Below are 12,459 nucleotides of genomic sequence, written 5' to 3'. Positions count from 1 at the left end.
CAAATCCATGTAGATGTAGGTGTTTATGATTGATGGAAGGGGTCTCTCTGACTAGTAGCTGAGCAGAGAGGTTGCTCTGTCCTCACCTGCCAGATCCCAAAGCTCATGCACACACACCTTCCCAGGCTGCAGTTGACCGACCCATAGGCACACAAATCAGAAGGCAGAAGCCAGGATCAGTCCTGATGAGCTCAACCGACAGTAGGATGCTCACTGTCACACCCTAATGCTGCCTGCCTAGGCAGAGGAAAGGTGGGATGGTACATCCATGCCCCACCTTTACAGAGCTCGGAGTGAGAGCTGCCCTGGGACACCCAGACGTGGCATGGTCAGCTCAGGAAGACAGACCATGGAAGGCCCCCATACAGGCTGGGGTTTCAGAGAGGTGGGCATGTACCCTTGGCCTTGGCCACTTCTCACACTCAAAGCTTGAGGTACAGTGCAAGCCCCTTCTTGTCCTGATCTGTAAGGGCAGGGGATGGTATGAACTATGAGAGAGTGAACACAGCTGATTGTCCAATGGCCCACTCCCAGCCCTGAGCTCAATCCAGCACTACTCTGTGGCTAAGGGTCAGACAGTCTGGGGACTTCAATCTTGATGAGCTGTGTGGCCTTGATCAAACCACTTAGTCTCGCTCTGGTTCACTTTGCTCCTCTTCATAAAAGCAAGCACAAAACAACCCTTGGGGTGGTGGGTAGGGATTGAAGGAGGAGGTGTGGGGAACTCCAGGTCCTGAGCTTGGCACATGGAGGTGTGCTCAGCAACATCGGTGACCTTGATCTGAATCCAGCCAGCCCCAGCTCAGTTCTGAAGCAGTCAAGGGGGCTGGCAATGGAAAACATACAACATCATTCCGTGGCCCACCATAGCCCAGTTTGAGAGCACTCCACAGCACTTTTCCTGGGCCCTTCTGCCAAGGGAGAGTGTCACTCCTCTGTCCTTGGCTCAGGAGAGCACCCATCCTGAGGCCTATTGACAGTTTACACAGACGCACCCACCTGACAGCAGGTCTCTGGGGAGCTCTGGAGATGGGCCATTCCCTAGCCTGGGGACAGCAGAGACTGGCACCAGAGGCCCGGGGAGGGGCAGGAGCCAGGAGATTCCTGTTTTCCATCTGGGAACAAGACCAACTAACAGCCACAAAAACATTCCACACAGAGCAAGCCACTGGAGTCTGGCTTCATTTTTTTTTTAATGTTTTCTTTTTTAGGTTGCCTGGGTGCAAATATAATTTTTACTCCTTTCCAATTGCTCTAGGGTGGGTACATTTCTGTGTGTGCATCTCAAGCCAGCCTGCCCTCCACCACAGGGCTAAAGCTCCTTCCTTCCAAAGGGGCACAGGAGCCCAAGTCCCAGGGGACACGGTCCTGTGCTCACCGCCCTGGAATCTGCCATGCCAACATAGCTGGATTCTGCTACTTTGGATGTCAACACTTCTGGAAGCAACAAGAGTGGCAACCACAGCTTCACCACAGCCCCAGAGAAGGCTGGCTGCTCCCCAAGCCTGGTCAGCCCTGGGGAGTAGGTGAGGGTCCCAGGGGCCAATGCTTGGGCCCCATGCTTGTCTGTAAGAGGCAGGCACCCTCTGAATCTCTGCTTCTAGATCCACACACATCGAGGGCAGCCATGATTGTCACCATCTTGAGACCCAATGTATGGATGGTACTGTTCAGGCTGCTGAGTGCTGACATGAGATAACAGGTATTGGGAGACAGCAAAAGCCAAAACAACCTAAATATCTCCCACGAGGGGTTGGCTAGGTGCATGACACTGCACAGGCAGGATGGCCACCTCCCCTGCTGTTGATACAGCTATAGGATTGGTAAGCATTTATGAACAAGCAGCTTGCACTCTCTTAAATCAAGTAGACTGAGTCCCAGTCTATGAGCCAGTGCTGATTTTTTTTCCTTCCACTTTTAGAATGCACTTGAGCACAGAAAACATGAGACCTAGCACACAAAGTGCTTGGATGCATATCCTACACTTTAAAATAATGAACATGCACCCCTTTTGTAATAAGGTGGGAAGATATTTTATTACAAAAATTGAGGGCCAGGCGCGGTGGCCTAGTGGCTAAAGTCCTCGCCTTTCATGCACCAGGATCGCATATGGGCGCCGGTTCTAATTCAAGCAGCCCTGCTTCCCTTCCAGCTCCCTGCTTGCGGCCTGGGAAACCAGTCAAGGACAGCTCAAAGCCTTGGGACCCTGCACCTGTGTGGGAGACCCATAGGAGGCTTCTGGTTTCTGACTTTGGATCGGCACAGCTCTGGCCGTTGTGGCCACTTGGGGAGTGAATCAGCAGATGGAAGAACTTCCTCTCTGTCTCTCTTCCTCTCTGTATATCTGACTTTCCAATAAAAAAATAAATAAATCTTAAAAACTGATGACCATGGAAAACACGAAGCACCCAGCTGCCGTCTCCCTCTGGAAGGGAGGGGCTGGCTCCAGGGAGAGGGGACACGGGGCAGACCGGCCAAAGGAACACACAGCTCCAGCAGCAGAGCATGCCAGTTCCTTCCTTCCCGGCAGTGGCCATGCAAAGGCTGAGAGACAGCTTGCCAAGTGGCCACTTAGGTTCAAGTTCTGACACTCACCCCTACTACCTGTGTGCTTGTGGCTCAGTTCCTTCCCTGGTCCCCACCAGCCCCCTAATGAGAGCCCATTCCTTGGGGGTACCAGAGATAGGGTTGAACAATAAGCATGCTATGATGGAGTCCATGCAGTAGGTGTGAATAACACGAAGGTGTGAAGGGAACAGCTCCCTGACTGGCAGGGCCCGGGGAGCTACCAGCTGCTTAGCAGGGCTAAGTGGATTCATCTCTGACCACCTTGACGCAGTTTTCACCCCCCTTTGCATGGGCACTCAACCACCCCACTATGTAATCTATTGAGGCATTGTCTGCCCCTGTGAGATGGCTTTTACAACCAATGTGAGCTTAAGAGTTAATGTTGCTGAGGATGTCCTGGTGAGTGGGCCTTTAACTACACATAGGAGTATAATTAAGTCTGTGCTGTTTACCCATTGCCATAAAATCTGGCCCAGATATTTAGCATGCTTTCTGGGGAATGGCTTGATAAGAGGAACCCTAAAAGTTATCTAAAGGTTATCTAAAAGTTACCTAAAGGTCATTCTGCTATGACAAAGAATATAGTTACTGTGACCCTGAAGGCCATCCTGCTATGACGAAGAATATAGCTACTGTAACCCTGAAGCCTATCCTGCTAAGGCAAAAAATATAGTTACTGTGGTCTTAAAGGTTAGCCTGTCCTTGCAATTCTTTAGAATATAGAAAATGTAGTTGCTTTAGTTGTTTTCATAAATTTTTAGCTAGAGGAAATACAGGGTGATTTCACTAATATCATAAAGATATATTTTTGATTATTGTTTGATCACTAATGAAGTTGTAGAGCCTGCAGTTGTAGAGGAATATAATGTTTATAACTTTTTGTCTTAGATCTTCATGTTTTTTCTCTCTTGATGTATTTCTCCCATTTAATGATAGATAAGTTGAATAAGAATTGTATTAGGAGTGTATTACTGCATAAGATGTGTTGTCTACTGAGAAACTCTTGGTTGCAACGTTGGAATGGATAATGCCTTGTCTAATACTGAAACAATTTGTAGAATTGTCTTTGGAAACACTCACTCATCCATTGTAGAGTTGAAACTTAAATAGAGTAACTTAGCTCATTGCTAACTGCAATTCTTTCCGCCGTTATTACCCTTGCTTTAACAAACTGTGTGAGCTTACAGACCTAATGGCCAACTAATGTCAATAACCCCAATCCCCATAGACCAAGGCCCCAGACCTTTTAACTCATACAAGATAGGGGTCTGGTTGACACAGGAGGCGCCTAGGTTATAGTCCAGACCTGAGAGCAGATGAAGACTGACAAGCCAAGATAAGCAAGGAATATGGAATCCTTCCTCAATCATTTCTCAAGAAGTTATGTCAATATGCCCCTAAGAAAAAACTTTGTACTGCTTCTGTATAAATAAAGCGGACAGCTTTCTCGCTTTGTCCACTACGATCAAGGAATCTGGCGGTCCGTCTCCTTTCTTTCTCTCTTTATCCACGCACCCTTCCCGAGTTCCGGACTCAGCTGGAGCTGGACTCCGGCAATGCTAAAGTCGACCATACAAGGCAGCTAATACAATGCCTGGTGAACAATCAACCCTCAGGAAAAGGTAGCTCCCTACGCGTAGTATTCCTAGAAGAACTTACCCTGGACTGAATCCTACAACCTGAGGCACTTCCGGGAACAACTGTGCTGGCAGCATACCGGAACACAGCAGAGGGGCTCCAGACCACATGGCCGCCCTGCTTTCTCCCATTCCCCAAGAGCTCCCTGAGGGCAGGGCTGGCCTTCATCTCAGATCTCCCTACCCAACCTTGCCCCTTCCCAGCTCTTCTGCAGCTGGGGCCCCCAAGAGTTTTCTCCTGGGCCAACGTGGGGTGGGGACAGACGCTGCAGTCTACCTAGAGCTGGAAGAAAAGTTGAATGCCCCTCCTCCCCCATGCCGCCCTCACAGAACCCCCAGGCCGGACATTCTCCAAACCCCACTGCCCACAGAGCTGGGAACCAGCCCGGGCTGCCTACCATGAGTGGCTGCAGCTGGATGATCAGCGCTGGCACCCTCGCTTATCCTTGGAAACGAGGGGCTTTCTGTGTGTTATGCGGCCAGCTACATCCAGCCCCAGTGCTGATCAAAGTTCCAGGCAGTGGGTGCTCCCTTCACGTGGCCCCAGCATTCCTGGAATGTCAACAAGGTCACAGGGCCTCAGAACATTACACAATGACCCTGCACTGCTCCCATGCACAGATTTTAGTGGGGCCAAAGCCCCACAGATGTCACCCTGAGCAGACTGGGAACTTGAGGAGGCATCCACACTTCACACCCCTTGAAAGTGAGGCCCGGGAGCTGGGAGCTGCACCTCCGCTGGTTGCAGACCACAGCACAGGTACCTGCTCAGCCCCTAACCTGGCAAAGAACTCTCAGAGGGCTGTGAGTGTGTTTCTTGTCTTTTTAAACTTTGTATATGAACCAACTCTCTAAATGCTTGCTGAATTGAAAGGGAAAACGTTATGGGAAAATAAGCTTGGAACTAATACGGAGAGAAGCGCTTTAGTGCTCAGGGCTATCCCGGGATGGAGGAGGGGCTCTGGGAGGTGATGATTTCAGTCTCTTTGAAGGGATGCAACCAGCTGTTGCAGAGCAGGGAAGAGTGTGAGTGTGTGTAAGAGTGTGTATTAGAGTGTGTGTGCATGCAAGAATGTGAGTGTGTGTGTCAGTGCGTAAGAGAATGTGGGTGTGTAGGTGGGGATATGTGTGTATGTATGTGTAAGCATGTATATGTAAGTATGTACAAGCGGGCTTGGTGTGTGTGATGAGTGGGTGAACTTGGGGGGGGCATGTGCATGTGTATGTGGATGGCAGGTGGAAGTGAACTTGGTGAGTGCAGGACACATGGATCTGGTGTGTGTGGTGAGAATGGCTGGACGTGAATGTGAGCAGTGACTCAACCTGAGGAGTGTGGGGAAGTGTGAACATGTGTGTGCAGGCATGTTTTATAAGGCGTGCAGTACAAAGGGATGACTTAAACAAGCAATCCAAGATAGTTATCAACTACAGGAGCCTATCATTCGCAGTAGTCTGGTGATTTTTCATAGTATTGAAGTTCATCCTGTTCTGTCTATGGGCCAGTTAAGGTCTTCTTTGTTTTTCATTTTTGCTCATTTGTTTGTTTTTACATCAGCCACACAGGTAGCAAGGGGGCATTTAGCGTAGATATGTCATGGACCCATACTTGGCCATGGCAGGAGAGGTACCCATGATAGTGTGCCAGCCCCAAGGACAAGATGGCAGCCTGAGGAATGGCTCTGAGAAGCAGGCACCCAGAGAATCCCGGCCAGGTTAGGCAGCAGCAGCAGCAGGGCCCCATGCTCTGAGCAGGAGCTTAAGACCTGGACACAGCATATCCACCTGTCAGCCTGCCATGTACAGGCTTTTTACTGGAGCCAAGCCTCTGTATTCATGTGTGTGCAGTGAGGACCATCGAGTGACAGGGATGGGTTGTGTGCCTGTGCATGCGTGCATGCCCTTGAGCTGTACAGGTACCTTGCTGGAAAGCCCCCTGGGCACATATGCGCATGCGTTGCAGGATCTTTGTATTAGAGGTTCTGGGGACAGTCCAGGATAGAACAAGGAAGACTCGACCCGTTTCCCCATTATCCAAATCAGGTCCTCGGAGTCACCCGAGTACCAAGTGCCAGCAAGAGTCCAGAGCTGGATGTGTGCACGGTGGCACTCCTGACCTCATGCAGGGTATGCAGGCACAGGCCTGCCTGTGAGCAGGTGTGTGAGTGTGCAGGTGTTGACCGAGTGCGGAGGGAATGCCACTGCCTTTTAGGTGACATAGAAGAAACTCCGGCATAGGAGGCTGCAGGCCTGGGCCAAAGACTAGCTCAGCCACTAGCTCATTTCCTGTCTTGAGCTTACCCATTTCACCAGTGAACTGGGTTGAATCTATCTAGAAGGTGCCTTCCCTTAGCCACAGAGGCCTACAATTATCATGTTTGTTTCTTTGTAGGTTCCCACTGACTTTCCACAACCCATTCTCAGCCCAGAATATACACCCATGGGGCAAGCAAAATGCTGGTGTGTGATCCTCCAGCCAGGGCATTGGGAGACACCTCATGTCCTGCACATAGCATTTATTGTTGATTCTAGACACCCAATGTATTACAAGCAGTAGCCAGCAAAAGACAGACCCTCTCCCCAGGTCCTGCCCACCAGGGCTCACAGTCTAAACAATCCTGACAAGGCCAGAAAGCTCTAAATGTATCGCCAGGTACCTGGGAACATTTGCAATGATACTCTAAGCAAGGTGAGCGGGAGTTACATTAAAAGGCAATGAGTTGGGGACAATAAGCTCCTCCAGAAAGAAGCATCTGGAGCAAAAAGGCATTTCACTGGACTGTCCATCCATCCACACCATCACTGACCATACAAAGTCTGGACATGGTTCTGACTGTGGGATCCAGGGACTGAATCTTAGGGTGTTTTACAGCTAAAAGTGAGGAGACATCCCGCACCTGTTTACACACTCCAGCTGCCTTGTGAGGACCGGCTGTCCCAAGAGCTTCCTCAGCTAGGTGGTGGATTCGATACCAAGACAGCTGAAAGGCTATGGAAGTTCTGTGGTTATCCACGGAAAGTTCAAGCACCCTGTTGTGTCTCTAAATCCAAAAGAGTCACGGGTATACACAGTCCAACAGATGCCATGGAAGGGGCCAGTTTCTCTGTCATGGTGGATGTCCCTGAGTTCATCTCTTCCTGGATTCATAATGCTCTTCATCCACATGGTACCAAGGACATTCCAATGACGGAGGCCAATGGGAAGAGCCAGGAAGGGAGCTTGTGTTTGCTTAGGACAAATGACAAAAGCCTATGAGCCAGGAGGCCTGCAGAAGGTTCACAGAGAAGGCAGAGCCACAGCTTACCGAGTCCCAAGCAGAAGGAGCGGTTTCCTGCTCTGCTACAGGGAGAGGGCCCCTGTCACAGGACTGTTCTAAGGGCTGAGGGGGAGATGCATGTCCATATGCTGATGGCTCCCTAGGCACAGTAGGCACTTCAAAAAAGAAAAAAAACCTACTGGTTCAAATGGACTTTTGTTCTCTTTTCTCCCTCTCTTTGCTACCATGAAGGCTGCTGGTGACTGACACGGGAACCCAGATGGTTCAGCAAGGGTAGAAAGCTGTTTTTCTGCCAAGGGTTATTTGGATACTGAATAACAAACATCATTCCTGGGCCATACAAAGTTATCAACTTAAAAACTAGCCTGCCACAGAAGTATTGAATTTCGAGTTCCATGCCTGGGAAGAAGAGTCCTCCCCGCAAGGTGCTCCTAGGCAGGGTCACCTGAAGATACTTGTCCTCAAGCCAGCCTTTGGACCAGAGAGAAACATCTTCCAATGTCATGGCCAATGTCATAAAGCCCTGGGGGTTCGGGGTGCTTGGCTGAGTGCCCCGATGGAGGAGGAATCTCACCTCTCTCTAGCCTTGGCCCAGGTGGACCCATTCTGGAGCTGACTCCTAGGGGCCGCTGACAATTCTGAACATGAGGCATGTGGAGGTTAACTATGCCTGGAGACAAGCAGACCCCACTTCCCTCCAGCCCCAGGATCCCCAGGACCCCCAGGACCATCAGAGCAGGTCGCTGCCAGTGCAGTGAGACTCCTATCCATTTCCAGGCTCCTTTCCTTCTGGACACGGGCAAGCCATGTGTCATCGTCACCAGTGGCTACATGGATTCTTAAAATGCCTTGGAGACCCAGATTTGCCTGGGACAGATGATATCTTTTGACACAGACCCCCACCCCCTCTCTTTTCAGATTCCCTGGGACAGAAAGTGAAATGCTACAAGGTATATGTTAATATTTACAAACATCCCTTCCAGGCTCCTTTCTATTGGTGGGTGGGAGCAGAAACCTGGTCATCCCATCAACCTTGTGCTGCCACAACCCCACCCCCACTCTTGCTCTAGGAGACTTCTTACTTGTTCTGTGGGGCAAAGGGGACAGGAGAGGGTGCATCAGGATTGAGGGTGGGTGTCCACATCCTTGCAGAGTCAGCTAAACCCCTCCCCTGGGCAGACGCAGAGCCCTGGAATTCTCCATTTCACAGCTTTTATTTACATCTCAGCTGGCAGACCCATTATCCAGAGAAAGCAATGTGTTGCTATGAGCATAATTTCTCTAACAGTGAGCAAATACAGGTATAACAGAAGGTACAGCCCAAGTGGGTTTTGATGCGATTGTAACTCAAGCAAGAGTAACCCTGGACCAAACAACTCAATTCTTAGAATCAGGGAGGAAAAAGAGCTGTAGAGTTCACTGGCCCCGTGTCACCACTGGTTGCTGTGCCTGCCGTCTGCTGTATGGGAGCAGGCTGACTGGTAGCTGCCGGCTGACTAATGCGGATAGAGAATTTTCCACGACATCAGGGGGATCACTAGATTCCATTACATTTGGCTGTTCAATTAAAGGATCTCATCTCAGAGCTATTTTACTTTCCCCAAAAGCAGAATGAAAATTAAAAACAGATATGGGCCTAGGATGCCCATAAAAGGGCCTCCTTGTGCAGCCAACCATCTGTGGGCAGGGCAGAGGGCGTGGTGACCTGGCCAAGCCTGGGTGTCTCAGAGACTCAAGACTGAATCAAAGTTTCTACCCAGGCCAGATCTCCTGGCTGTCCACACCTGCCTTTCCTCCTCTATCCAGGGCAGCTGAGCCTTAGTGAGGGATGGTCTTGACCACAGAGGGAGCAGACGTAGAGGGAAACGAGGTTGTAGGTAGATGGGTGCCATCGCTGGAAGCCCCAATGTCCTGATGATGGGGACAAAGGTGACACTTTGTAGAAGCTGACTACACAGGTATGTGGTGTGTAGACACTCACCAGGCTACACACTGCGACACTCTGGCCTGTCACCATGTTTATTTTTCTATTACAAAACAGACAAGAAGATCCACCCTGGGCACTGGGTTGCCTTAAGCTGGTGTCATTTACCCATAAGGTGGTATCAGAAAGTCTACACGATTTTATCCCTTACAAAGCTAACACATCATGGTTCACAAACAGCATTCTCTAAAAGGTTGAACTTGCTGCCCAGGGGCCCTTCTTCCTCTCCCAGGGGCAGCTGATGACCTCCCCATCCCTAGGACCCAGAAGCAGGATTCTCCTGCTCTCTTCCCAGTGTCATCAAAGCCAGGCATTGGCAGCTGCTGGCATCAAGCTCCTGCAGAAGGCGGGGACTCTATCTGCCTTCTGCAGCTGAAAACTAATGGAGGAGCTTTCAAATGAAGGGTCAGGGTCAAGCTGTGGTACAAAGGAGAGAGGCTACAAAAGAAGATCATTGTATGAGACTCAGGAGCGGGGCTAGCCCAGAAGAGCACTGTTCATGCCCCAAGAGGGAGCAGGCTTCATAAGAACTGCATCTACAGAGGCCAAAAGGGGTGTGGGCACAGGGCAGGCTGGCCTTGGAGAAGGAGATGGTAAGGATTCAGGGGAGGGCCCCTTTACGGGAAGCCCAAGGATGGTAAGTGCTACCATGGCCAGTTGGAGTTGCCTGCTGGGAAAAGGGTCCCACACCACCTGCTTGCTCTGCAGGAAGAGCAGAAAGAGGCGGAGGCAACTTTCGGCAGGGGATGGCTCTATGGACCCAGGAGTGGAGGCAGATGGATAAGTGTACCAGGCCCCATGGCCCTGCCTAGTCCCCAGCCTTGCCTCCAGCCTGCCTCTCTAACACTCGTTGGGAGCCTTCATCTGCATCAGGACCGCCTGGCTCCTCTTCTTACAACAGCAACAGCAGATGCAGGCAGCTAGGGAGCAAGCCAAGGCAATGACACCAATCACAATGGCAGCAATGGCCAGGCCGCTCTGGGCCCGGGTCATGCCCCATGTGCCACGGTCATCAATGGCCCCAATGGTGGTCAGGTCAGTGTAGTCTTCCATAGCGCTGGTGAAATCCGTGGTGGAGGAGATGAATGTGGTATCAGAATAGCCAGGTGTGTCAGGATAGTAGCGGGGTGTGTCAGGGTACCTTGGCGTTTCTGCGTAGCTGGGTACCTCCGGGATGGCCGGGGCCTGGACACTGGGGGCAGCGGTATTGACGTTGATAATGATGATGGATTGGCCTTGGACATTAGCTGGGCTAGAGCATACCGGGAGGGTGTCCGTTCCCAACCTGGGCCGGTTGAGCAAGAGCCAGTTGCGGAGTGGCAGGATGCCCGAGTCGCACCTCCAGGGGTTATCATAGAGCCTCAGCTCACACAGTTTCCCCAGGTGATCGAAGATGCCCATGGGCAGGTTCTCCAGCTGGTTGTTCTGCAGCTGGATGGTCATGAGGCCGTTGACATTGGCAAAGATGTTGCCCGGGAGCTGGCGGAGGCGGTTGTTCTGGAGCGAGATGTTCTGCAGGTTGGCCAGCATGCGGAAGACGTTGCCATCCAGGTCCTGCAGCGCGTTGGTATGCAGGGACAGCTCCCGCAGCTCTGAGAGCCCATTGAAAGCACCCGGCGAGATGAAGCTGATCTGGTTGCGGCTGAGAACCAGGACCTGCAGCAGGCGGAGGTTGCTAAAGACATTGTCGGGGATGGAAGTGATATGGTTGTCATACAGCCAGAGCTCCCGGAGGTTGTGCATGGGCCCGAAGATGCCTGGGGACAGCTCCTTCAGTGAATTCCCAAAGAGCGTGAGGCGGTTGAGCTGGGGCAGCTGCATGAAGATGCCCGGGGGCAGCTGGGAGATGTGGTTGTTGGACAGGTAGAGCCGCTGCAGGTTGTGGTTGTTGTGGAAGAGGCCAGGGGACAGCGTTGCGATCTGGTTCTGTTGCAGGGCCAGCTCCTGCAGGTTGCCGAGGCTGTCAAATGTGCCCATGGGGATGTCCGAGAGCCTGTTCTCATACAGCCGGAGCACCTGAAGGTTGCCCAAGTGCTGGAAGACCCTGGGTGAGAGGTGGGTGAGGCTGTTCTTGCCCAGGTTGAGCTTGGTGAGCCCCACCAAATGGTCAAAGACGCCATCCGGGACGTATTCCAGGTGGTTCCCATGCAGCTGCAGCTCCTTCAGGTTGCTGAACTGGGAGAAGTGGGCAGGCTGAATCTGCACCAGCTGGTTGCTGGACAGGAGCAGAGACTCGAGGTTGTCTAGGCCCTGGAAGAGGCCGATGGGCAGAACCTGAAGCTTGTTGTTGGCGAGGCTGAGGTAGCGCAGCGAGCCCAGGTTGCGGAAAGCCCCGGGCATGATGTGCGACAGCTCATTCTTCTCAATCCTCAGGGCAATGAGGGCCGAGATGTTGATGAACGGGGACTCAGTGAGTTCCGTGATGTGTGTGTTGAGGATCTGCAGGCTCATGGCATTCCAGGGAAGAGGGGTGGGCACCGCCACGATGCGAGCCCCTGTGCACTCCACCTGAGAGGCCCTGGAGCAGGTGCACTCACTAGGACAGCCATAGTAGCCCAGTACTGCAGTCCAGGCTTGGCAGCCCACCAGCAAAAGGAGGTACTGTTTCAGCGGCATGGCCTCTGCAAGGGGAGACAAGTGCACGTTAGTCAAGGTCACAGCACTGACCCCACCACTGGCCTGATGCCAGTGCCAACATTTCTGCCAACCTTGACTTGGCTTCAAGTCGCATCATCACATACGCAACTCATGTTCCTTCTGCCATGGCCAGCGAGCCTCTTTGCCTGCCCCGCATCCCATGCCTTCCCATGTCACAGCTATATCCAAGTAGTTTCCCTCACCTGGAGAACTCTTCCTCCCTGTGCAAATCTTTCCCATACATTTAGGTCTAGCTCAAGTGCAACAGTCTGTAGGGGGCCTTCTCAGATCCCACCAGTCAGAATTAGTTACCACACCATGTGGGTAGTCTTCCCAGCTTCTATCAGTGTCCATGCAA

At 51.7% G+C, this 12,459-nt stretch overlaps 1 protein-coding gene across 1 annotated transcript; it reads right to left on the bottom strand.

Annotated features, from left to right (window-relative positions):
- Positions 1-9,875: 9,875 nt before the first annotated feature.
- On the bottom strand, positions 9,876-12,188 carry LRRC15 (leucine rich repeat containing 15). Its single transcript, XM_004577802.4, has one exon. It carries the CDS (start codon positions 12,078-12,080, stop codon positions 10,305-10,307), a length of 1,776 nt encoding a protein of 591 aa, XP_004577859.2. The 5' UTR covers positions 12,081-12,188; the 3' UTR covers positions 9,876-10,304.
- Between the last annotated feature and the right edge of the window lie 271 nt (positions 12,189-12,459).

Source organism: Ochotona princeps, chromosome 3, assembly GCF_030435755.1.
Source record: "Ochotona princeps isolate mOchPri1 chromosome 3, mOchPri1.hap1, whole genome shotgun sequence".
In the NCBI taxonomy this organism is placed as follows: Eukaryota; Metazoa; Chordata; class Mammalia; order Lagomorpha; family Ochotonidae; genus Ochotona; species Ochotona princeps.
Note: the sequence above shows the minus strand (reverse complement) of the source record. Positions and strands in the feature narration are given on the sequence as shown.

Coding starts and splice junctions, on each gene's coding strand:
- LRRC15 (XM_004577802.4), bottom strand. CDS start 12,080: ATGCCGCTGAAACAGTACCTCCTTTTGCTGGTGGGCTGCCAAGCCTGG.